At 46.9% G+C, this 27,122-nt stretch overlaps 1 protein-coding gene across 1 annotated transcript in view; it reads right to left on the bottom strand.

Annotated features, from left to right (window-relative positions):
• Window positions 1-23,892, bottom strand: part of Tmem163 (transmembrane protein 163) — a 184,207-nt gene extending 160,315 nt beyond the window's left edge. Inside the window, exons 1-2 of the mRNA XM_026779865.1 lie at window positions 22,817-23,892; window positions 13,632-13,751 (exon numbers count right to left, since the gene is read on the bottom strand). Of these exons, the coding sequence (XP_026635666.1) occupies window positions 13,632-13,751; window positions 22,817-23,015 (319 nt within the window). The 5' untranslated portion in view covers window positions 23,016-23,892. The remainder of the gene's footprint in view (window positions 1-13,631; window positions 13,752-22,816) is intronic.
• Window positions 23,893-27,122: the final 3,230 nt, after the last annotated feature.

The following is a 27,122-nucleotide window of genomic DNA, read 5'->3' as shown; positions in this document are numbered from 1 at the left end:
CATATTTTGTCATCACTTTATTGGGTAGGCAAGAGTAGGCGGGTCATATTTTGTCATCACTTTATTGGGCAAGCAACAGTAGGCGGGCCATATTTTGTCATCACTTTATTGGGCAAGCAACAGTAGGCGGGCCCATATTTGACATCATCTTGTTGGGCGAACAAGGGAGAGCAAGAACCGTGATGTTGAAAAGCCTCTCTGGACTCACTCTTCACAAACATAGGGAAGACTTGTGTCACTTGCGGAAGTGACAGTGAAACACTTCAAATATGCCATTAATGAGAAGCCCCACACCAGGAAAGTGTCACTGATAGCCACTGATGACCTTGAACTTCTTGTTTTCCTTGCCTCTTCCTCCCAAGTATTGGGATTACAGATGTGAGACACCACACCTGGACTGAACATAATATTTTGAACTAAGTAAGTAGGAATTAAGAAAACCATATCCAGTAAGGCAGTGGCAGTTCACAGCTTTAATCCCAGGACTCAGGAGGAAGAGGCAGGTGGATCTCTCTGAGTTCGAGGCCAGCCTGGTCTACAAAGTGAGTTTCAGGACAGACTCCAAAACTATACAGAGAAACCCTGTCTCAAAAAAACAGAAGAAAAAAAGAGAAAGAGAAAATCATATGTGAATATAAAATATGCAAAAATCAGAATTTAAAATTTCAGAAATGCGTAATTGAAAAAAATGAAACTTTTTAAAGCAGGAAATGAGACTCAGAAAAGACTTTGAAAAGAAAGAAAGACTTGAGCTGCAGAGATGGCTCAGTGTTGAAGAGCTCCAGCTTCTCTTCCAGAGGACTCAGGTTCAATTCCAGCATCCACAGTGGCTTAAAATCCATAGCTCCAGCTCCAGAGAACCCAACCCCCCCTTCTTGCCACCATAGAAACTGCATGCATGGCAAAATACCCATTACACATAAAACATAAATAAAATTGTTAAAAACATATATTTAAAATATATTTTTTTTGCCAGGCAATAGTGGCGCACGCCTTTAATCCCAGCACTCTGGAGGCAGAGACAGGTGGATCTCTGTGAGTTCAAGGCCAACCTGGTCTACAAGAGCTAGGTTCAGACCAGACTCTAAAACTACAGCGAAACCCTGTCTTGAAAAACAAAATAAAATAAAATAAAATAAAATATATATTTTTGGGTTTTGTTTTTCTAGACAGGATTCCTCTCGCCCTGGTTGTCCTGAAACTCACTCTGTAGACTATGTTGGTCTCGAACTCAGAGATCCGCCTGCCTCCTGAGTGCTGGGATTAAAGGCGTGCACCAGTACCACCCAGTTAAAAAAATATATTTTTTTAAGAAAGAAATTTTTTATTTCAACAATGTGGGAAATTTACAAATTAATATGAATAAAACAAACTAGGCATACTCTTAAAGAACTAGGTGAACATAGAGGAAATTTTATTAAATCAAATAGAAACTGGGAGGGGAGGAGAGGGGCAGACATCAAGGTCAGGCAAAGAGAACCCAGCGTACGCACACATTAGAGCTCTCTAAAGAATAAGGATGAAGCTACAGAACAAAGACAGACAATTATAACTCAAAATTTTTACAAAATAAAAGGGCAGGAAGCTATGCCTTCTATCTGGAAAAGCTGAAATTGCTCTTGGATATTGTTTTAAGAGAGTAATGATTTGGGTAACCAAGAAAACCTCTCATTACCTTTGAAAGGAAGAAAATGAAACATCTCATCAAATATTGTTAGCAGTGCTTTGTGCCCTGATACAAAGGGGTAATATTTAAGATACCTGGGAAAGAAAATAGAAACCAAAGATTTTTATATTCAGTCAAAATTGATGTATAAAGGCCACAGTGTGTGGTGGGGGAGGGCAGCAACAGACACAAATGGTGGCACTGTGACAATCAACTGTCCCTGAAGCTGAAGAGAGGGGAGAAAGTTCTCAGGTGAAGAATCACTGGGGATTGTCAGAGACCGTTTAGAACATGTTCATTTGTAGACCGAAGACCAAAGGATGGCTACGAGAAAACAGAATGTCCATATTGTCTATAGGACCTGATGGTGTAGCTGCTGGACGATACTGCTAAGAGTGGAGAAGCATTAGAAACTACATAAAAAATGACAGCATGTGAAAAGGTAAGAAAAGTTCATTGGAAAGATATGAAAAAGTGTAACTTCAATGACTTCCTTAAAGGTGGGCTATTATTTCAAATTAGGTATGTAAAGAGAGGGGAGAGGAAACTAAGGGGATCAATATGTAATAGAGTAAAATAAATATAAAAAAACAACAGCTTTTAAAAGCAGGCTGAAGGTGTAGCCCAGCTGGTAGAGTGTGCGGGCTGTCCGCAAAGCCCTGGGTTCAAGTCCCAGCTCTGCATCAACAGACACTAACCTGTAACCACAGCCCCCAGGAGGCGGAGACAAGGAGGGTCAGAAGTTCAAGGTCATCCTCAGGAATGTTTATAGAGAGGTCAAGGTCAACCCAGGCTGGGAACTCAGTGGGTAAAAAAGGGGGGAAGGGGTTCAAATGTATCGGAAGAATGGCGGCACCAATGCCGTGTTTTCCACTGATTCTAAGATTATTGTATAAAGTTCTTAAACCTGAGCCGAACACAATCAGAAACTGATGCCAATAAATTCTCTACTCAGTTTTAACAAACCCTAACATGTCATTGCATTTGCTGCCAAACATTTTTATAACAAACATCACAGTTCTGATTGACACTCCTCGAATGCCCTTTACTAATCGGCTCATCTCCCCCCCCCCCAGAGACCCCTCCTCTGAGTTTGTTCCTTCTACCGTCCCTGTATTTGTCTCATCGGCGACTTCCAGAACCACAAGTACCGTGCGGTGCCTACCGCTGAGGATTATACAGTTAGCAGAGCCTGCAATTCTGCGTCTGTGAATACAGACAAGACGGAAGCGTGTACAGCGTCACTGGGGGTCACAACTCCAGACTTGGGATCCTGGTATTTACTGGGTGGGATGGAGCCAGGGATCTTATTTATAAATATTTACACACACACAAGCATCACACACAACAAAGGTTCCCCTCTTGTACTTCTCACTCATGCTAATTTCAACAGACAACTGTGCCTAGAACACAACTTTATCAAAAAAGAAGAATTTGTTTTGTTTTACTCTGTTGTTTTAAAGAACACTCACACACACACACACACACACACACACACACACAGGAATGTAATGACCCTCTGAATTAAGAGGGCAGGCTTGGTTTTATTCAGACCTTTGCAAGGAGGTATGAAAGCATCCCAGAAAGTTCAGTCACCCAGAGCAACCCCACTCAAAGAACTGAACAATTAAGACACAGTCTGCCCATGTAGCTATTACAGTCCTGATGGTCCGTGCAGATGTACACACAAACATATTTCTGAACAATATCATACAAAGGAAAATGTTGACAATATGGTATGACTGTTCTCCCTCTCTTAGGTCCAAATTAGCCTATGTAGTTTGCTGTTTTGGGTTTTATCGGGGAGAGAATTGAGACAGGGTTTCTCTGTGTAACAGTCCTGGCTGTCCTGGAACTCTCTCTGTAGACCAGGCTGGCCTCGAACTCACAGAGATCCTCCTGCCTCTGCCTCCCGAGTGCTGGGATTAAAGGCGTGCGCCACCACTGCCTGGCTTAGCCTATGTAGTTTTAACTCACTTGTCTCCATCACCACTTTAAGCATTTGTATGTTTAAGTATGCACCTGATTTTCAAAACTTGCCTGTCTTTTTTTTTCTCCATTGTACTATATTTAGGAAACAACATTATTTTTATTGGTGGTGTGTACAGGCCGAAGTTCATTTTAAGATAGTAAAATGGAAATACTAAAATACTTGTTATAAAAAAGGGTACATGGGGCCTGATTAAGCCAAAACCTGCATCTAAGTATAGTGCACTGTTTGGCGGCAGGAGGGATGGCTCAGATTTCCTGCTAATGGGCGGCTGTCTCCTTCCTAGGCTTTTGCTATTAGAAACTGAAGTGATGGGGTGAGTGAGATGGTTCAGAGGGGAATGCCCTTGCTGTGCTGGCGTGATACCGGAGCCAACCTTGGCTTTACACACACACACACACACACACATACACACACACACACACATACACACACACGCAAACACAATCTTGTACATTTCCTCAGCCATACGTGAGTGAATGCTTTGTAAATGCTTTCTACCCAACAGCTCATCTCTCTAGTTTACACGCTATTCTCTAGTGCACTGGGATTTTTTTTTTTTAGTTTGCCTATCGCTAAATTGAGTGGTGTATACTTGGGTGTGTGAGAAAACCTTTATGGCATGACCTGGTTGTGCCGCTCCTGGGTGTCTATCCAAAGGACTCCAGTCAGTGAGATCCATTCACATCCATACCCAGCACCTAAGGGATAAGGCGAGAAGCTGTCCTCCTCACAGGCCGCTGCTGTGTGTGCTTGCACCAGCACACAAACACCCGCATACAAAAAGAAGCAAACATGGATAAAGGGGCATTAAATCCAGAGAGAATTAAAGCATTCTCCAAGAAAAAGGCAACTAGCTGCTCAATCTGAGGAGCAGAGTTCAGATCCCAGCATTAGCGCCACAAGCCGCAGCCCAAGCCCACGGGCCACATAGTCAAACACGGCTATGGATACGGCCCAACACAAAACTATGAAGTTACCCAAAACATTATGAAACAGTTTGTGCAATATTTTGTGATTCAGCTGTGCAGTTCTCGTGTGAACTTCGTAGATGACAACACTGTGTCCAGGGGACAAACAGCTAGACATGCCATGCATGCTAAAGACAGCAAGGCCTTTCCCTGAGTGGGATGGAGTTCCCTTCTGCGTCAAAGCCTGTCATAGCCTGTCTGCTTAAAGCTGAGCTCTTCTGGGGAGACAGCTCTCTCTCCTTCTTAATGTCCTGTGCACAGTCCTTACAGTGCCTTTCGCTCACCAAGGAGCACGGCCACAAGCAGGAATGAGGGATGGCCACTGGGCAAAGATGCTCTAGTCAGGGAGGGAGAGTTTGCTGACTAGTTGTCAAGTAAACAGAGTCTAGAATCACCTAGGAGATCGGCCTCTGAGCATGTCTGGAGGGGACTTCTTGGTTATACGAACTGATGTGGGAAGACCCACATTAATTGTAGGTGGGGCCATCTCCTAGCCAGGGGATCCTGGGCTGTATAAAATGGAGAAATCGAGCTAACCACCAGCAAGCAGTCATCTCTCTCTGCTTCTTGATTCTGAATGCAGCAGCCGCTTCAAGCTCCTGCCCGTGTGCCTTCCCTGCCGTAATGGATTGTACCCTTAACAGCAGCTGGAGATGAAGAGCTCATTTCTGAAGCTGCTTCGGTCAGAGTGTTTTATCACAACGGCAAGCAAAGATCCTATGACAAACATTTCCCCTTTGGCTTTTCTTTCTTTTCTTCTAGGTTGTTTTTGTTTGTTTGTTTGTTTATGTGTATGTATGTGTGTCTGTGACATGTGTGCAGGTGCTGAAGAAGCCAGGAGAAGATGCCAGATCCCAACAAGTGGTTGTGAGCCACCTGACCAGGACGCTGGGAACTGAACTTGGATTCTCTGAAAGAGCAGCAAACACACTTCAGCACCAAGTCATCTCCCCAGCACTCCTTTCATTTTTCAAAACAGGCTCTCAAAGTCAGTACGTAGCTTGAGGATGACCTTGACCTCCGACACCCCTGCCTTTCCCCTCGGAGTTCTGGGATTAGAGGGGTGCACCACCACACCCGGTCTATGCTGTGCTGGGAATTGGACCAAAGGCTTCCTTAAGCTAGGCAAGAACTCTTCCAAATCAAGCCACGTCTTCAGCCCCACAGCCTTTTTTACTTGAGTCTAGAAAGAGTTCTCTATCTCTCTCCCATTCTATCTGCTTCTGTCAGAATGCAGCCCAGGATTCTGTGAAGTCACATCTTGTGCCTGCACTAGAAATTCACCTTAAAGGGGCAGTTCTCAGAGGCTGAAGTCACAGCCGGCAGAGCAGAAATCCTCTCTCTTCCAGCTGGCTACCAAGCACGGGTACTCATAGACAGGGAGGCAGCCAGATAAGCACTCGCCATCTCTCGGGCCAGCTCCTCCCCTTCAGACCTGAGCAAAGAGCTTAGGACAGGCCTGGCATGGTTAGAAGTACAGCCCGGAGCACACGCTCAGCTCCCTTGTGTATCCTGGGCCCTCGTGCTAATGCACGCTGGCCACGCTTTAATTAAGGCTGTGTGCAGAAAGCACTGAGAAAGGAGGCAGGACAGGCAGGCAGCTGCTGGAACCCCTCCTCCGCTGCAGGCTGCAAACAGCAGCCCTTTGTGAGCTGGAAGCTGGGGAAGATGCCCCGTGCTAACAGCAGCGGAGGCCAGGAACCCTCAGTCCCACAAGGGGAAGGGAGGAAGGGGAGGGGAGGGGCTCCTGAAACTAGCCGCTTACATCCTCAACAAAGCCCAAGGTATAACTTCGCTTTTAGCTCCCTTCCACCTGAGCAGGTCGCCCGCCATTCCTTTGTCTGGAATCCGCACTTGAAAACACACTCTCAATCTACTGCCTATAGTGGCCTCAGCGGGGAGATGTCAAAATTCACTGCAACCAATACCTCCAGGCGAACTGTGTTAGGGACCAGGAAGAGAGCCCAGAGAAGCTAGAAATCCCTGTACTGAGGAGTGTAGATTATCACTGAGGCGATACTGCTGTGATTCAAGGGCTGTGTGACATGTCTGATCTTCATGTCACTGGGAAGGGACATTTACATCACTCTGGAGGACTGCCTAGAAGAAGTGGCCTCTTTCTACTTTTATTTTAAGGGCTAGATACAATTTGGTGAGAAGTCAACTGTTAAAGTATGTACCTGTGACCCCGCACTGAGGAGGCTGAGCTGGAGGAGGAGGGTTTTCAAGCCAGCTTGAGCTACATAGCCAAACTCTGCATAAAATAAAATAGAGATGACTCTGTCCATAAGGTGCCTGCTAGACGATCATGATGGATACCCCGGCTGCCTCCCCAGCATCCGTGTCTATCATCCCAGTGTTAGGGAACACGTTGGCCGGCCAGCCAAGGCAGAGCAGTGAGATCCAGGCCCAGAAGCAGACTGTCTCAAATGGTGACAACAATAATAAAGATCAGGCAGAGAAGGATTGAGGGAGACCCCAGCACTGACAATGCACACTGATTCACAGAAACCCAAGCACGTCTCACACACACACACACACACACACACACACACACACACACACACACACACAAACACGCACCAAAAAGTCAATAAAATAGAACTAAATAAGGTAGAGTATAATGAAATAAGATGGCTAAAAGCCAGGAAGCAGGAAATCTACGAGAAAGAGAAGAGAGAGCTCATGGGTCTGAAGGCAGCGGCACCTGGGGACCACAGAAGCATCTATGGACTGCAATCGCTGTGAGCTGGGGGATGGGCAAAGACCAGGAACCAAGAGTAAGGTCATGGCAGGCCTCACGGGACACGGTCAGACTAAAACGCTGCTCTGTGTTCCTGAGCTTCCAGGGCCGGCAGCTCGGAGGGTAACCTGAGCATCTCTGTGGACACGACCATGAGGCTAGGAAGGAAGAGCCCAGAGGTGGGAAGTTTTCAGGGCCAAGTTCCCAAAGCCAGTTTCTGCCGGTTCTGACTTCCGTTTCCACCTCCCTGAAGCAGCCTCTAGAGTTATCATTCACAGAACACATTGACAGGGAAAAGTTATCCCCCCAGCAACCCCAGGATGTGGCTCAAGACTTCCTGCCCACATCCCCCTGAGCTGCCCTGAGGCCCAGGTCAGCAGCAGGCAAATGCTCCACTTGGAGGCTGCTCTGGGAAGAAACTCACAGTGTTTAGAAGACCAGCAAGGAGAAGAAAGTAGCACGCAGAGGGCTTGTAGGGTACTGTGGCAGGATCAGAAGAAAGAGATAGATGGACAAGGGAAGATGCACCAAGTACCCATAGGCAAGTGGTTCTCAACCTATGGGTCACAACCCCCATCTGGGTTGCATATAAGGTATTTAAATTATGATTCATACAGTAGTAAAATTACAGTTACGAAACAGCAACAAAATAATTTCATGGCTGGGGTCGTCATAACATGAGAAACTGTGTTAAAGGGTCGCAACATTAGGAAGGATCAGAACCACAGCTCTAGGCTCACGAATGGTTATTATGTGCACAGACTTCTCTTTTCAATAAAAATAAATAGAAGAGCAGCAAATCCAGCAAAGAATCAGCTACCTGCAGAATCTGTGCTAAGTGCTGAAGACTTTGGTTCAGGAAGTATTTCAGTGGAAGAAGCCCTTAGGGGCAAAGGCACAAGCATTGGAGCTTCACAAACCACACAGCCTGAGAGAAAGGGGAACCCAAAGGGAGAAATTCAGTACATGCAGAGATCTCTGTCAGCAGTGTTGTAGGGTCAGAGCCTGGGCCTTGGTAGCCCTAACAAGCCAGGTTCAGCCGCTCATCCTTGGCAGGGCAGTAAGCAATGATAAGAAACAGAAAGCAGCAGGTTGCTTAACACAGCCACACTGGGAAAGGGAATGTACATAGGCTGACCCCCAAGACCGTCTTTAGAGTAATGATAGAGGGTTAGGCTTAAAGGAAAGGCAAGAAATATGCACAAGCTGGCCAACCCTGGTCAAGATGTGGTCCCGCCCCTCTATGCCATCACCGTCTGAGCTCCAGCCTCTCCTTCAACATGGCCTGACCTGTCTGTCACCAGAACTGTGTGAAAGAAAGCTCCTTCTAGGGAACAAGCCTCTCCTCTGGCCGGCACCAGACTCCAGTTCTTTCCCTCTCTAGCAGGAGATTCCTGGACAAATTCCAGTTTCTTGGGGTGCATGATTTCAATAATCTGATAACCAAAAAAGAGAGGTGCAAATCCTCCTTAGATCATCTTCACTCCTGCCTGGCCATCATACAGCCTCTTCTTGGTGGTGAGGCCATGTGACTCGGGAGGAGTCTGTGAGAAGCAGTCTGTCCTATGAGTCCAAGCCACACCAAAGAACATGACTCCAGTCCTGCCGAAGTTCAAAGGGCCAGGTCTGGCCAGGGTGGACCCCCAGCACTCAGGAAGCAGAGGCAGGAGGATCTCTGTGAGTTCAAGGCCAGCCTGGTCTGCAGAGCAAGTTCCAGGACAGCCAGGGCTACACAATAAAACCCTGTCTCAGAAAACAATACTTAAGTATAAATAAATAAGTAAATACCACTCTAAACACTAAGATTTTACTCTTAGAACCCAGGAAGCCTCCTGGGGACTCTCAGTTACCTTCCTTCTTTCTTTCTTTCTTTCTTTCTTTCTTTTTTTTTTTTTGTTGTTGTTGTTGCTGTTGAGACAAAGTCTCCCTTACATAGCATCGGCTGACCTCAAACTTTCAATCCTCCTGCTTCAGCCTCAAGGTGCTATGGATTCAGATGGTGTCACCTGTCCTGGAAGTCACCTTGGTTCTTCTCTATCTGACCAAGTATCCACTGAGGTAAGGGGACACCTTGGGAAGTCCCCAGACTTCTCTACTAATGCAGACAAGTCATGTGATCTTACCTTATCTATCTCACTTCTGTTACCCTTAGGGTATAGAAATAAAAAGGACGTGGGCTTCAAGATGAAGAGAAGCTGATGGGGGACTTGCCACCAGGCCTGAGGACCTGGGTTCAGTTCCTCAGACCCACATGGTGGGAGGAGAGAATGGACATCTGAAAGTTGCCCTCCAGCTTCCACACATGACACACACATGCATAAAAATGATACAATAAATGGAAAAGCTTTCTAAAAGGATGCATACACATTATATTATCATGCTTAAAGGTCAAAAATTTAAACTAAATCAAATATTAAAATTCCCACAATCGGGGTGCTGGAGAGACGGCTTAGTGATTAAGAGTGGGGTTCAATTCCCAGCACCCACATGGTAGCTCACAACTCTCTGTAACTCTAGCTCCAAGGGATCCAATACCTTCTTCTGGCCTTGGGCCCCAGGCATGCGCATGGTACACAGACATATATGCAAGCACAATATTTTTTTAAAAAAATCCCCATACATAAAAAAGAAACCACTCCTTTCAGAGGTTTGCTTTCCTAGTTCTGAAGCTGCCTAATGTACTTCCATGTTGTGTGTGCCTGTATGTGTGATTGTGCACGTGTGTGTAGAGGCACATATGTGCCCGTGTGTGGAGAACACAGAACAACCTCAGATGTCATTCCCCAAGCACCTGTTTGGGTTTTTTGAGATAAGGGTCTCACTATGTAGCTTTGGCTGGCCTGTGTAGACCAGACTGGACGCAAACTCACAGAGATGCACTTTCCTCTGCCTCCCAAAAGCTGGAATTAAAAGGATGCGCCACTGCCTGACTCCAGTTTGGTTTTTGTGACAAAGTCTTTCACTAGCCTGAAGCTCACCAATTAGACTAGGCTGGTCAGCCAAGGCACCCCAAGAGTCTCCTTGCCTCCACCTCCCCAACAAGTGTGCACCACCACACCCAAATTGCTTGTTTGTTTGTATTTTTAACATGGATCCTGGGGGGTCAGATTCAGGTTCTGAGATCTTGGTTTGGAGTGCTTTTGGTTTAAGGGGCTTTGTTATTTAGTTCGAGGTTGTTGTTTTGTTTTAATGGAGCTATATATTTGCTGTGTGGTTGGTGTTAATTAATTGTCAACTTGAGAGAATCTGGATTCGCCTGGGAGGCCAGCCTCTGGACTTGCCTGTGAGGGATTATCTTGATTTTTGTTAACTGAAGTGGGAAGACCTGCCCACTGTGGGTGCCATCATTCCCTCAGTAGGGACGCTACACTGAATAAACTGGAGAAAAGGAACTAAGCAGGAATCTTGGCCTCAATTCTTGACTGTAGATGCAACAAGATCAGCTAGCTACCCTAAGCTCCTGCCACCGTGACTTCACCCCCATGATGGACCATACCCTGGAACCAGCAGCCAAAATAGCCCTTTCTCCCTTAAATTGCTTTGGACAGAGTATTCGATTGCATCAGCAAAAAAGAAACTAAGACACCACCTTAGAAAATGATTTTTCCCCTTGATACTGTTTCCAACATATCTTCATTTCCCACAGAACCAAGCAAGTATCCAGCCCCTAAAAATTAACATACTCAAGTCTTAAAACCAAAGTCAGAATACATTTTCTTCGATCATCTTGACAAAGACATCAATGTTGGCAGAACTCTGAGTTTTGAAGCTGAACTTTTATCCTCTCTCTGGCCTCATTATTACAACAGACCTGTTTTCACATTCGTTCATAAGAAGAGTGCTGCTATTTTCTACACTGCCTACCCATTATATGCCGAATCTATTTTAAAACCAAACTAGGACTTCCCTCTGAAATATTCCAAAATGCATTACCATAGTTTCATATAGATGCTCTAGCTTACCCAAATCATTATCTCACCAAGAATTATAAATTGAGTTCAAAGGGGAGATGGTTCAGTCAACAAAGTGCTTGCTGTGCAAGCGTGAGGACCTGAGTTTGAATCCCCAGCACCCATATAGAAAGCTAAGGGTAGCTTCGAGTACAGTGGAGGGCTGTGATGGGAATTGCAAGGACTTGCAGCATGCATAAGCATATACCCCTACACACGCACATGTGCACGCGTGTGCACACACACACAGAGGCACTGAAGTCACTGTAGTTTAAATGGGGCAAAATATGATTTATCGTCTATGCTTTAGGGTTTAACTAAACCAGAAGCAGTTAGAAGCAGCTCACAAGTGAAATGAAAGGCTTATAGAACATAACAGATCATAATAGACAGCACAACAGCATCCACATCTTAGAGGCAAGAAGTTAAAGAGACTGGAGAGATGGCCAGGGGTTAAGAACACTCGCTGCTCTTGCAAAGGAGCTGAGCTCAGCCCCCAATATCCCTGTCCCACAACTGGCCAGAACTCTATCTGCAGGGGGTTCCACACCCTCTTCGGGCCTCCTAGGATGTACAGAACATACACGGGCAATCACATGCGTACACATAGAAAACCAGTAAACGCGAATCTTTAAAAGGGAAGTTAAAGGATTTAAGTTAAACAATTCTACGATAAAGGAGTACGATGGCTTTCAAAAAGAAGCTCTTCCTAAGCCTGTGACCTGGCCTCATGGAGACTTTTTCCATCAAAAGTAATGGAACGTTTCTAGAATAATTCTCCTGACTGGGTATTACAAGTGAAGCTGAGTTTTCCTCCTATTCCTTCTCTATTACATGGCTTAAGCACATGAAGTGCAACACTGTTATTCCAAAAGGAAGACGCATTCACAACCCCATACTCTAGTCCTTATTCAAACACTCGGAGGAGGCTGCTGCCCTAACAGCTTTATAGGGCAAGGGGACACGCCTAAGGAGCCATTATTCTGTCTGTAAATCACCCCCCCCTTCATTTCATTCCTCCTTCTTCACATATGTAAATTACCATGTCTGATCTCCCGTGCCCCTACCAGCCACAACAACCAAATTGCTCTCGAGGGACATCCATTGCCTTGTTATTTTGGTCTCAGTATTAAAAAAGAGAAGGCAAGGGGAAAGAGAAGCTATTTATTATACTTTCAAAAATCAGAGTTCTTCCTGATTAGATTTCTGGCTCACTGATAAATGTTTATTCCCTGAAATATATTATTTCAGTATTCTGAATATTTGGTTATTTTAGAGCCAGGCTATTGTACACTGTTACCAGTATAAATTGTCTCTAATAATATATGCTGAGTTTTGAAGGGAGCATTTGGTCAAATTCTAATTCCTGCCCCCTTGGGATCCAGCCCCAACTTCCAGCAGAAGCATCAAAGGCGGCAGAGAGAATTTTAAACAACTTGCACACAGCCACACGGCCTAATAACCACGGTCTTTTCCCTCCTCCCCTGAAGCACCTTGTGGGATGCTTAGCACATCGAGCACAGATCTTTCTCTCCATCACAAAATTTTAAACACAGTGCCTTGTTCCCATCATTAAAAAAGAGAGAGAGAATCCAAAAATAAAAATAAGACAACACAATTCCTATCAGGGTTGAGCTGTAGCTCAGGGCTTAAACTTGTGAATCATTGCACACTTAATAAGAATAAATAGCACATGCGTCTCAGTGGAGAAAACTCACCATAGAAAGTCCAGATTACCACACAAAATCATCTATAGACAGAAGTTGTTCTGTTCTCATGCATCTCAGAATTGTAGGAAATTATTTTCTTTTCATGCCCTAAGACCCTGAAAGAAGGCCTTTCCATGTTTCTTTCATTAAAATCATACATGTGATTTCATTCCTGACCTTGCACGAGCCCCAGTCAAGAGGGAAAGGAGAGAGCTTCCTGCAATACTGCACTCATCGAGTTGCATCAGGCTCAAAATCCAAATCTCAGGGATGCGTATTTGTCATGTCAGCCCGAGCTGAAGGCATCTGCCAAGAGACTATTTTCACTATTCGGCTGGTGCCAGCCAGAATCCACTTCCACAAACCTGCATACTGATGAGACCGAAGCTCTCAGTTATTCCCCTCCGCTTCTCTCTCATACCTCTTCCCTCTGCAGAGGAGTGAAGCCATTTTACTAATTCATGAGTACCCTGATTATCCAACCATCTAAAAAATTTTTACTCATCAATAACAGTCAACTAAAAGCAAAGCACATCCCACGGGGGTTAGAGGGAAAGACAGGCAACTGCGAGTATTGATTGGCGAGACTTCCTGATACTCACTGAAGGCAGCCACTGCCAGGGCCAGGGTGACAATAATGGAGAACCAGGATACCCACAATGCCTTCTTCCTGTAGTTCTGGGCTTCGTGGGGTTTCAGCCGGGTGCTGCTTTCTAGTAAACCTGATAGAAACAGGGAGGAGAGGGAGTAAGGCATTTTCATACAACAGAACGCACAGCCAGAGCTACGGAATCTCATCCAAAGATTGCAAACCCACAGCCTGTGGGCCAAGATGTGTTTTGTCTGGCCCACACTACGTTTCTACAACTAGGAGACTGCACATCAAAAACAAAACAAAATTATCAAGTGTTCTGGCATTCCTTCTAAAGCCACAGGCCCTGGCAGTATCAGATAAGAGTTTCCACAGGGCAACAGGAGTTCTCCAAGCTAGAAGGACCCCTCCACACACCTCACCACTTCCTGAGGTCACACCATGCCAATCTTCATCCTCTGCACTAAGCCACTTGGCTCAATAGAATGTTCTCATCCCAACAAAACCCTTCATTAGGAAAGAACTGTAGTAACTAATTAGATGTTTGGGCTCCCTAGCTGTGAGCATTGATCCATTAGTACAGTCCCAATAGCAGTGTGGGGTTTATACAAACCAAGGAATCTGAGACCATTCAAATGCCCACTCTAGACCCCTAGGCAACCAGTAGCCATCAGGCCCAGATTATACAGCATGTTTTCTCTTTCCTTTGTATTGAAGCACACATTAAGCAAATAACTGATTAACCAATTAATTAAAAATTTAAAGCTTTCTCAGGGATCTAGGGAGAGAGTTCATTTTAATAAACTGCTTGCTATACGAATATGAGGACCTGAGTTTGATTCCCCAGAATCCTTGTAAAATAGATGGGCATAGTAACACATACTTGTAATCCTAGCACTTCAGAAACAGGGACAAGCACATCCCTGGGGCTCACTAGCCAGCCAGTATACCCTCCTTGATGAGTTCCAAGCCAATGAGAGACTCCATCTCAAGGTGTATAGCATTCCCAAGAAAAGACTTCTGATTAAACTACACCCACAGATGCATGTACACACACATACACATACTATCTGAATCTGTAAGTACATTGAAAACTGCTAAAGCCAGACCTAGCTTCCTAGGAAGGCTTCAAGTACAACAAGGCTTATCTCCTACACTTTGCACATAAGGAGTCCTTGACAAGAGTCTGTGATAACTCACCAGCAATGCCCACGGACACATCTCCGGGTTGATTTGTACTTCTTTCTTATCCTCTGAGAATGCAATGGTAGGGGCTGGAGAGGTGGTTAGAGCACACACTGCTCTTGCAGAGGACCCAAGTTTGATTCCCGTCACTCATGTTAAGCAGATCCCAATTGTCTGTAACTCCAGCCCCAGGGGATCTGACAGGATCTCCTGTCCTCCTCATATGCAGACATGTACACATACAGTAAATAATAATTATAGTATTTTAAAAATAATAAAATTGTAGCCAGGCAGTGATGGTACATGTCTTTAATCCCAGCACTTTGGAGGCAGTTCTCTGAGTTCAAGGCCAGCCTGATCAACAAAGAGAGTCCCAAGACAGTCAGGGCTACACAGAGAAAAGCTCTGTCTCAGAAAACCCAAAAGGAGGAGGAAGACAAAGATGATGATGTGTGTATATACTCTTTTTTAGTTACCAGCAACTTAAAATATCAGAAGTGTATCTTATACAAGTAAAGTCAACTGTGCCAGCTCTGGTTTCAGAACATATCTTTCAGAGACAGGGCGGCCTCGCCACACTAGCTGTAGACAATGGTGAACAGGAAGGTAAAGCTTAGGCACCATTTGTAAAAAGTCACAGCATGAGATGTACCACACACGAGTACCATTCCTGTATCTGACTGACCACCACTATTGGAGCAGAAAGGACAGGAGATCATTCTTCCTATAATTACGGTCATGACTGACACACCTACAAGACAGGTTAACATGAGAAAAACAACATAAAAACATATAGCAAATGTATTAAAACAAAGATCTATGCAATGGGTTAGAGATGTTGCTCACTCAGTAGAGTGCTTGCCTAGCATGCAAGAAGCCCCAGATTCCACCCACAGCACTGTCTAGCCACACATGGGGATGAATGACTGAAATCCCAGCACTTAGGAGGTGGAGGAAGGATCATAAGTTCCATGTTGTCTCCATCTTCAGAAACATAGGGAGTTTGAGTGCAGCCTGGCATACATGAGACTCCCTCTCAAAAATTAGTAAAACCAACAATCAGATAGTTACGAGGAAAGGATGAAGAAGAGGTAAGAGGAAAGAAGAGGGAGAGGAAAGAGGAGAAAGGAAGAAGTGGGAGGGGGAGGGAGGGAGGAAGGGAGGGAGGAAGAGGAGCGGTAAAGAGAGAGAGAGATCCCATCTATGTGACGTGGAAGGCTTCAGAAATAAAGACCCAAAAGCCAAGGGGAGCTATTTTTATGCTCCAATTCAATGAAAAATGCATATCCCTGTGGAGATGAGATTAGATAAGAGTTGAATGAGGCAGAGAGACTCAGCGAGACCTGTCTGCTCTGAGCCTTAGTGTTCCATAAAAGACACCAATGTGCTGAGTGTGGCACAGGCCCCCTTCTGGGACGAGGTCTTTTGATTGGCTCACCATTAGACAAGGGCAGTCAGAGAGTTTCTCTCTCTCTCTCTCTGTCCAGCTCTCACACTTCGGGAGGAGGTGTGCAAAACAATAATTCTTGGGTTTATGGTTATCTTTGAGGTAGGAGGGCAGAAATTTCTTTCCTGTTTTTTTTTAACATTTGGGATTTTTTAAATGTGTGCGTGTGTGTACACTGGTATGTGTTCGGGTTCATATGCACATGTGTGTGCACATATTTGGAGGTCAGAGGTTAACTTCAGGTGTTGTTCCTCAGATACTGTCTGCCACATATTTTGTGATAGTGTCTCTCTCTCTCTCTCTCTCTCAACTTGGAGCTCACCTATTCTGCTTAGGCTGGCTGGCCTGTGGGTCCTGGAGATCTGCCCATCTCCAGCTCCTCAGTGCTGGGGATACAAGCATGTGCCACCACACCCAGCATTGGTTTTACATGAGTTCTGGGCACACAACTCAGGTCCCCATGCTTGCAAGGCCAGCACCTTACCAACCCAACCAGCTCCCCAGCCAGGAATTCTAGTTTCCATGGTCAGCCTTGGGGTGCAAAGGTAAGGAGAAGAAAAAGGACAAGGCTTTGTTTTTAAGGCCTTCCAGAAACATTCAGCTCAGAGTGTCCAGCAGGCCAAGGTAGTGTGCTTTGGGGAATCATTTTCTGAGCCCTATCACTGCCCAAAGCAGTATCCTGTTTAAAAGAATCAGGACAGCTGGGCGTGGTGGCCTGTGCCTTTAATCCCAGAACTCAGGAGGCAGAGGCAAGGCAATCTTTATGAGTTGAAGGCCAGATTGGTCTACATAGTGTATTTCAGAACAACCAGAGCTATACAGTAGAGTCTCTCTCTCTCTCTCTCTCTCTCTCTCTCTCTCTCTCTCTCTCTCTCTCTCTCTCTCACACACACACACACACAATTATAACAAAGATCCAGCTGAACTACCTCAGCCCAGTCATCTTTGAACAGGCCTCAAAGCATGCAGGACTTTGCAGACAGGTGTTTTGTGAGTAGGTAGCCCAAGAGACATCAGAGTGAGCAAAACCAGGCGGGGAAGGGGCACTTCTATAGGATCAGACATCAGACATCAGGCGGGGAAGGGGCACTTCTATAGGATCAGACATCAGACACCAGGCGGGGAAGGGGCACTTCTATAGGGTCAGACATCAGACATCAGGCGGGGAAGGGGCACTTCTATAGGATCAGAGAATAAAGGAGAAAGCAAGCAGGCATTATCAGCCCCATCTTCACCTTTGCACTGGGAAACTAGCCTCAAACCTCCTACATTAATTCAGACACGGAGCTGCAGTTGTAGCTGGGTTGGCACAGGGTCTGCCTACCACACACAAGGCCAGGTTCTAACCCCAGCACCAAATAAAAGGGGCAGGGTCATAGACAGCTAAGATCCCAGCCCTCCGGAGGTGGAGGCGGAAGATTAGGAGTTCAAGGCCATCCTCAGCTCTACAGTGAGATTGAGGCCAGCCTAGGCTACATAGACTCTATCTCCAAATAGTAAATAAGTGAGAGCAGGTTGAGGAGAAGAAGTCAGGCCTCTTGTCTGCACAGATTCTGCTGCAGGTCCTGGCGCCTTCGAATGATAACTTGACAGCACAGTTTTCTGTTTCTTCCTGGGCTCTTGAAGAAAAATCTCTTTTTTATCCCTAAAAGCAAATCACTCCTGTGTCCACGGGAAGCTATAACCTAGAATAAACAAGTCCCATGCACCTCTAAAAGCTCCCTTCCCTTTCCCAAATGAGTTGGGATGGTTCAGTGGGAATGGTGTTGGCTGTGAAAGCCTGAAGTCCTGGGTTCAGATCCCAGGAACACATAACAGACAGACATGGAGGCATACCTGTCACCTTAGTGCTGGGGAAGTAGAAGCAAGAGGATCATGGGACTTTCTGGCTAGTCAGTCTAGTGAAAAGGCAACTCCAAGTTCAGTGAGAGACCCTGTCTTGAAAACCAAGGTGGAGCGAGATTTCATCTCAGGGAAGCCACACCCATGCAGTTTCATCAGTATGGCTGCCTACACAAGACCTGAACAAGGATGACACGGACCCGCATGCTAGCACGGAAGGAGGAAATCATATGGAGTCTCAACCCTAGACTAAGAACCGCAGGCAACTAAGGAACACTGAGAGCAGGAGAAACAGTCTTCTCCAGAGACAAGTCCGAAAACTGGTTACCAAGTGATCAGCCCTGTAGGCTGAACTTACATATAATAACAATTAGAGAAACAGCCTGCGAATTCGAGAGAGAGCAAGGAGGGTTGTTCAAGGGAAGGGTTGGAGGGAAGAAAGGGAAAGGGGAAAATGATGTAATTATATTTTTAATTTGAAAATTAGGAAAAAATAAGACTCCAAAACTGGTGTTTTAAAGGGGGGGGTTGTGAGATAAAATTTAAAAAGAGTTATTTTTCAGTTTTTTTGAAAATGTTTCTCTATGTAACAGCCCTGGCTGTTCTGGAACTCACTCTGTAGACCAGACTTGGCCTTGAACTCATAGAGATCCCCGTGTCTATGCCTTTCAAGTGTTGTGCTTAAAGGTGTGTGTTGCCACCACCACCATCATCCCTGAATTTAAAAATAAATTTTAAGTTGAAAAACCTTAATACACACACACACACACACACACACACACACACACACACACACGTGTGTGCTTTCTTCCTGGTCCATTGGTTTCAGGAGAAGTGAAACCACACCACTTAAGTAGCAGCTCAAACGAATGGTTCATTTGCCAGGCATTCTAACAGCACCCGTTTTAAGAGGTTTGTCCAGTGAAGGCAAAAACATGATCCCTTTGAGAAGTTGGTTTACTTTTCCACAGGGGGACAGCCATTACTGGGAACACTCCTGCCCACTCTGCCAAACAACATTTCTTTCTCCCTCCAGAGCTGGCTGGTTTCGCCAGCACACCTGGCCCTGACCATGCCTGCCCTGTGAGTGTTTCCTCTGGCCTCACCAGGATCAGCACTCACTACAGAAGATTCAAGTGGGAGCCAGAAGGGGCTGGACCACCTGCTCCAGTGAGCCAGGAGGACTGGAGGTTCTTCGGAGATCAACCTTCCCTGTGGCTCCCCTGGGAGACTGAAAAGTTGAGGAGGGAAAAACAACATAAAGTCATTATCATGGAAACACTTCAAAAGAGGAAGGACTTTTCTCTTTCGGTGCAACTGTGCTTATCTCTTTGTTTCCTTTCTAAAAACTGCAGCTGCGGGGCTCAGGAGGAGGCTTAGTGGTAAAGCACTTGCCACACAAACATGAGAACCCCGAAATCTACATAAAAACGCAGGAATAGCGGTGTATGTTTAGGTCCCCTGGACGCTCACTGGCCAGAAAATGGAATCAACCAGTGAGAGCATCTGTTCCCAAAATAAGCGGACAGCACTTGAGAAGTGGTACTTGAAGCTATCTCTGCCCTCTACATATGAGCACCAACACACACAAATATCATAGACATACATAGGTACCCACGTGGCTGATGCCAAGAACGGGCATTTTATACCCCAAAGGAAGTAGAATGTGATGACCCCCAAGGACTCGGCTCAGAAATGATGGGTCTCCACACAGATGCTCCTTCTGCATGCATGTCAGATGCTTTCCCACGCAAAAGCCACAGGGATGTGGGGGAAGAGTGAGGGTTCAGACAGCAGTGTATCACAAGTGGGAACCAGGCAGGCTAGCCCAATGGAAACAGGCCTCAGGTCCGTGTGCAGCGCTGCAGCCCCCTGCCCACAGCCAGTCTCCAGGATGAAATTTTAACCTAACTTAAACTCCACAGTGTGGCTCTGACAATGCCAAGGGATATGTTAACAAAGGAGGACGGGGGTAAACGTATGTGAAGATGCTATTCCTCAGCGGTCTGAACAACTTGTCATTGATTTTTCCTATGCTTACCCACTTTTGTTGTTCTTGTTGTCTCTGGGTTGAGTCTCACTCTGCAGTCAAGACCGGCCCAGAATTTGGTGTGTAGCCCAGGCTGGTGGCCATGAACTCACAGTGATCCTCCTGCTCCTCTTTCCCAAGTGCTGGTTGGTGTTCTAGGCCAGAGTCACCACACCAGGCCATTGAGCTTTAATGCTCTGATATTGGGTTTTTGTTTGTTTGTTTGTTTTAATTGGAAGAGCAGCTGGGGAAAGTGCCCAATAAAGTCTATAACTCTGTAAGGAGGGCCACATCCTAAGGTTTGAGACAAATCATAAAAAATGGATATTAAAGAAGGGGAGAGGGAGGAAACCACTAAGATGAATTGGGCCTCTCTTCTGTGCGTGTGTGTGTGTGTGTGTGTGTGTGTGTGTGTGTGTGTGTGTTAGTTCCTGAAGGCCTTAAACCACAAAATGTTTGCTTGCTTCCTGAGCCACAGGCTCAACCAGTTGTCACAGTAGTGTTGGGACATTCTGGGCTCTCTGGAATTCTGAGAACTAGCTCATATCTCTTCTAAGAAGAAAATGTCCCCCAAAATCCCAAACCACTAGTTATAAAGCAACTTTCCAATAGGAATCAGCAGTGGTCTGCCATAGGGTTCTACCGCCTCAGAAGGAAGTCAACACAAAAACCAGTATGGAAGACGCAGCCGGGGTGCCCATCCCCCACACCCTGTGGGGATGGGGCCTAAGCAGAAAGCCATTTAAAGGGAGAGCTGGAGACCAGGGAGCCGTCCTCTTCCCTGGTTCCTGTCGCTGGTGGGAAGGTGGTCCTAACCCATGAACCATTTCCAAGAGATACCAAAAAAAAAAAAAAAATGGATATAAGAAAGATAAAACAGCACAACCATATAAAATATTACACCCAAGCTTCCAGGAGGCTTCTGATTTAACTGGAGTTTTTCATTTGTCATTAACCCTTTGCAGCCAGGAATGGGTGGAACAAAAGAAATGTCACAGCGACTTTCAGCTAGCTCAAAAATGGCACAGAACCCCGGGTTCTGTAGGGGACACAATGCATCCTAACAGAGAGATCGTGTGTGATATGTGAGCTTCCACACAGCAGTGGCTTATGAACAGCCAATGCTTTCAGGAGACAATATAATAGAAAATGAAGTTCATTTGACCACTGACAGAAAACCTAAAGAATGTATTCAGAAAAGGGTTTTGTTTCCTTGTAATTTAATGCTGAAGCAGGGCCTCTTGATATTGATAAATATCAATTCATTCCAGTCTGGGTTTCTTGTCTGTCCTTCTGCAGGGGTTAGGAGAGACTGGCCAGCTCTTACAGATAACCCGCAATGCTACAGAATTAAGCCCAACCCGGGGCATCCGTCTTTCTTCAATACAAAATGTTTAAATCTTGCAATGCGAGTTACCACGGAGTAAAGGTAATTCTAACACCCCAGAATTAAAGCGAGAGGTTCTTCGGGGTTTCCGAGGGTGCCACCTTCTCTCCTGTCCTCAAGGCTATACAGTTCTGAGGGAACAGGGAATGAACCTGCAACCCGGGTGCAGAACTCGTTCCAAGCTGGAGCAGCTCCAGTTCCCCGCACAGCATCTCTGCCGCTTCTCTGGGAAATCTGTTTCCATGTCATCCTGTTTCACACGCTACAATTCGGAATCTCTAAGGAAGGAATCCTGCATCCCAACACGAAACCGGAATATAAAGATGTGCAAGGTACTAAGAATAGGACAGAAACCTGCTGGAACTAAAATAATATAAGCACTCTACAGTCGACAGATGAAAGCTTCCAAGGAAAAAAAAATGAGTAGAGGTGTTCAGAGCCGGCTGCCTGGGAAGGGCCTGGCTGCAGAGACCCCAAATCAGCCACCAAGGGTTTTTAGCAGAACTGTTGATAATTTTCGAGGGGTCCAATTCGGAAGCAGTAAGAAAGAGCATAGGTGTAGTAGATGCGATCATCTCCGCAAAGAATCCAAGCCGAGGGCCACGAGGGCAGGATGGGGAAGGAGAGCGAGGCGGGATGAATAAAGGGAGCCCTTGCGTTGGATGCAGGCCCCCTAAGGAGGCAGTGGCTGCGGACAAGAGCTGGAGATGCCTTCCGGGAGATGCACGGGTCCAAGTCCAGCGTCCAAGGAAGGACTCTGAGAGTTGGACACACGTTCTCCAGGAAGTACCAGCTTTGAGTAGCATCTGTGCAGACCAGGTTAGCGGTCAGAGCCCCCAAACCCCAACCGCTCTGCCAGCACCCTCACACTGTAGAGCGGTGACCGCTGTGACCCAGAACCTCAGAGAAAGTCAGGCCCTATTGAGTGCAGAGGCTAAGGGGACCTATGAGGCACCCCGCCACAAATCCAGCAAAAAGAACTTTCCCCGGGTGAATGGCAGGGATCGCGCGGCGGGATGCATTAGAACCCACATCTCCCAGCACGGAGATGAACCCTCTCAGTCTCCTCTAAGCGACCAAGAACCCTATCTACAAACTTTTCCCGAGGACACCGGACAAGGCTGGCCTAGGCACCCGCTGGGATCGGGAACCTGAAAGGCGCTCCCAGGAGGCACCGCCCCCGGCCGGCACAAATCCCGAGAGGGGGGACCGTTGTATCTGCTCTCCCGCGCTGAGCCGCGCGTACAGTGGACAGGTGGCTTCCGAAAGGCGGTGGGGAAAGGGCCCGGGGCGGTGGCAACTCACCTCGATCCTCCAGCCCGTCGCTGAACTGGCCGCTCTCGCTGATCCGCGGCTGCCGCTCCTCGTCCGGCTGCACTGAGGAGCTTACCGGGGCCGGGCTGGGGGCGGGGGCGGTGGTCGAGGGCGCGTGGCCCCGCGGTGGTGGTCGCGGAGCTCCGGGGCCAGGGGGACTGCGGCGCTCGCTGCCCAGGGCCGGCTCCATGGCGCCGGGGCTGCAGATCCCCGAGGAGATACCGACCGCTTGTCCGAAGTGACAAGGGACCGAGGGCGCGGATACGGAGAGCTTCACCCCGACCGCGGTGAGCGGCAGCTCCGCCGCTAGCTTGGCGTGTGGAGGAGGCTGGGGCCGCGATGTCGCTGCTGCGCTCCGCCCCCGGGGGCAGGTGCGGGCGACAGGGACCCGCCCCGAGGCGCTGAGCCCGGCCACCGGGATCAATGCACCGAGGCGGGTGGAGAGGGAGGGCCCCGCACGGGCCAGGCGCGCGGAAGCCGAAGGACTGTTAGGGGGCGTGGGGACCAGCCTGCGACTAGCGCAGGACTGGGCGAGGGCGTGACGGAGGACGCGCCCCCCACTCGCGTCGCGGATTGGGTGCCCAAGAGGAACCCTTCCACCCTAATTGCTCTGCAGTCGTCCGAGACTGTGGCCGAGAGTGGGCAGGAGAGAAAGCGTCGGAGCTCGTCCCTCTTTCTCTCGTGGATCCATGCAGGTTACAGGGTTTGCACCTGGTTCCCTCCTGCCCAGGCCGGTATCGGAATTCACCTGTCCCCAAGTCCTTGTATCTCCTGCCTTTGAAGGGCTTTAACTCTCCTCCCTATTTCCCTCCACCAACTTAGATGGAGGATTTGCTGTTACAGTGGTTTCTCCCAATGCGACTATCTCTGGGCCTTTTTCCATCCGTCTGTCCCATTTCCCTGTCTGAACATCCAAGATCAACCCCCCTTGAAGACTCCTCTTCCTGCCGGTCCTTCATCCATGTTCTCCACATCTCTGACCCTAACAACTTTCATACCCTTGCGCGGTAGTGCTGGTCTCCCTAACGAAGCTGCAACCTGGTCCACAGGGCCGGCCCGGGAAGACTCACAAGAGAATCAGCTCTATAGAGTTTAAATTTTATCGATAGGTTAGTATCAGTCTCTAAATTTAATCTGAGTGTTCTAACATGCCAATGCCTTTATTTAAAGGAAACCACCCTAGTTTCTTTCCAGAGTAACCGGTTTCCTTTTTAGTTTCCGCTCTGCCGGTGATCATGGAAGTCAGCCTAGAATTTAAACGTCTCTGCAGGGTTCCGGAGATGAAAGGGGGGGGCGTATATTTTATTGGGATCAGATCTGAGTGATCCTTTTTTTAAACAATATTTTCAACTATAAACTGAAAGCGTCAAACTAGGTCATTTTAACAGCCCCTTCTTTTCCCAAAAGAAAAAGAATCACGCCATGCTTGCTGGGCTTTAAGGCACGTGCGCGCGCACACACACACACACATGCTTACAATTTCTACCCTCTGGTCCTGATGCTGCCCTCGATAACAATGCTTCAAATGCACTGAGTCCCCAGTCCTCCCACATCCTGGATTGTGGGGCGGGGGTTGTTCCAGGTTATTCCATTGGATGTCCTGTCAAGGGTTCTCAGAGAATCACCTGGCTACCAAGAACAGAAAAAGCGCAGGCCTTGAGCGCAGCTGGAGGGCGATGTCACAGGCTGCGACAGAGTTGGCTGAAACCTTAGCGAGAGTGTTTTTAGACTCCATTTCCTCCTTATTCTGCTTTTTGAAAATCATTTTTTTCTCTCTCTCTCTGGTGCTGGGAACTTTAGCACGAAACTATATCCCCCTCCAATGTGTGTGTGTGTGTGTGTGTGTGTGTGTGTGTGTGTGTGTGTGTGTTTGGTATTTTAACAAGCATTTCTTCTTTGCTCTCCGATTCAGTTGATCTTGAGAACTGCCTAGAAGTCTTGGAACGGCCCCCTCCCCAAACCCCGCCTCCCTCCCCTTGCCGATGCACCTGCCGGCCGCGGCCTCGCCTCCAAACACACACAAGCTGTATAGCAGGCTCTCTAAAAGAAAGAATCATTGTTCTGGTTCCTCACTTTATTTTGTATCCAGAGCATCACACATGTAAAGGTGTAACTGAGCAAACTGGGGCTCGTCAAGCTCCCTCGCGTTCGGTATCACAGCAAAGTCAGTACTTTGAAAGGGAGGAAGAGGGTTCAGAAGCAAGGGCTGTTGTAAGCTTCTCCTTCCTTTTATGCTCCAGCTCCCTTCAAACCAAGCCCCTGCCGATTCCTGGGAGATTATATTAGCTGCTTTCTTTAAGGGAGACGGCGTGGCCGGCACCTTGCTAAAGGTTTCACAAGCATCCCCTCCCAGTTCAGCTGCGGCACAATTCGCAGCAGCTCCGCCCCCTAGGGGACATTCTTGAGAAGTTCGGGTGCTTTCTTTGATGCCACACTAGATGCATAAGCCAGCCTGGGTCTTTGATTCTATAAAAATGTGCTTCCAATCACATTAGAAATTTAACTGTGTTTTATATGTGGACATGAAATATGTTGACATCTTTTGAATATACACAAAATTTTCTAAAACTACAACTAGCATGTAAGTCGAGGCATATGGAATTTGTACTGGCTAGTCTTATATTAACCTTACATGCAAACTGGAGTTATCTGAAAGAAGGGAACCTCAACTAAGGAAATGCCGCCATGAAATCCAGCTGTAGGATTTTCTCAATTAGTGGAAACTGGGGGAGAGCCCATCCTGTGGTGGGTGGCCCTGGGTTCTTCTGTAAGAATGCAGGCAGGAACAAGCCGGTAAGCAACACCCCTCCATGGCCTCTGCATCAGCTTTGGCCTCCAGGTTCCTGCCCTGTTTGAGTTCTTGTCCTGACTTCCTTTGATAAACAGCAATATGGACGCATAAACAAAATTAACCCTTTCCTCCCCAGGTTGCTTTTGGGTCACAGTGTTTCATTGCAGCATTAGAAACCCTCACTAAGACAGAACTCTTCTAATTTCAGGAACTCTGGCCGCTGAAGGCAGCTGCATTCCCCACGTCTGAGTCAGCAGTCAGCATCTCTGTGCCCATCGTATGTGTAACTGCCACAGGCCAAGGAATTCCATATGTGTTTATGAATATATTTATTGAGATTTTATTTCAACACTCTAAACATGAAAAAAATGCCAAAAAATATTCTAGAATCTTCTCATCCTTCTGTTTCTAAATCACAAGTAGATGCAGACCTCTGAGTTCTGCTGGCTTTCAGTACAGTTCTGAGTGGTCATTTATCACAGCAAATGCACATTAATTATGTATGGTGCTACTTTTGTTCCTCTGCTATCATTATATTGATTTTAAAATTAGATATGTAGTACCCATAGATTCATTTCACATTCGTAAAAGCGAGTGGCCCTAAAGAATTGTAGAGGGGAGGAAAGGGGGGAGGGAGGGAGGGAGGGATAGAGGGAGAAAGGGAGAGGGAGAGAGAGAGCGCTGACCAGAGTTCAGTTCTCAACACCCACCTTGGACAGCTCACAGTCACCTGCAGCCCCAGCTCCAGGGGATCTGGTGCCCCCTTCTGGCCTCCGAGGACACTTGCACTCACATGCACATACGCACACACACAGATAGACACACATAATTAAAAATAATAAATTAAATTATTTTAAAATGATTTTTTAAAGGAAGAAAGCCATTCCAGCAGGAAGCTGCGAAGGAAACGTGACTCGGTTGCAGTCAATGAACCAAACAAGGCATTAAGAAAAGAAGAAACTGGGAATGCCGGGGAGCCCATGAAAATGCTTAAGTTTTATGCAAACTAAAAACTGTCCTAAGCAATAAAGCCAACTTTATTTTATTTTATTTGAGGCAGGATATCATGTAGCCAAGGCTGGTCTAGCAGTCACTTATGTACCTGAGGATAACTTTGAACTTCTGATCCTCCTGCCTCCACCTTTCAGGTACTGGTATTGCAGGCATATGCCACAATGCCCAGCTTACGGTGTGCTGAAGATAGAAGCCAGGACTTCATGCCCAGGGCTTTTTCCATGTTAGACAAGCAGTTTGCCAACTGAGCCAACTAACCACCCAGCCCTTCCTTTTATGTCTTATATAAACACAACCAGCCCTGAAGAGCATGTGCCCTGGAAGACAAGTACCCCAGGGCTGGATGGGGCTAGGAGCTAGCTGTGCCATACAGGAGTGTCTATGGTGGGGCCAGAGTCGACCTCAGTGCCATCTATGAGGAGATCCCTAAGGTCCCTTGAAGAGTAGCAAGTATGTATGTATATAAACAGTGCCTGCACTAGGGAGTGCTAC

This window comes from Microtus ochrogaster, chromosome 6, assembly GCF_000317375.1.
Source record: "Microtus ochrogaster isolate Prairie Vole_2 chromosome 6, MicOch1.0, whole genome shotgun sequence".
Taxonomy (NCBI): domain Eukaryota; kingdom Metazoa; phylum Chordata; class Mammalia; order Rodentia; family Cricetidae; genus Microtus; species Microtus ochrogaster.
The sequence above is the reverse complement of the archived record's forward strand: the minus strand, read 5'-3'. Positions and strand labels throughout refer to the sequence as shown.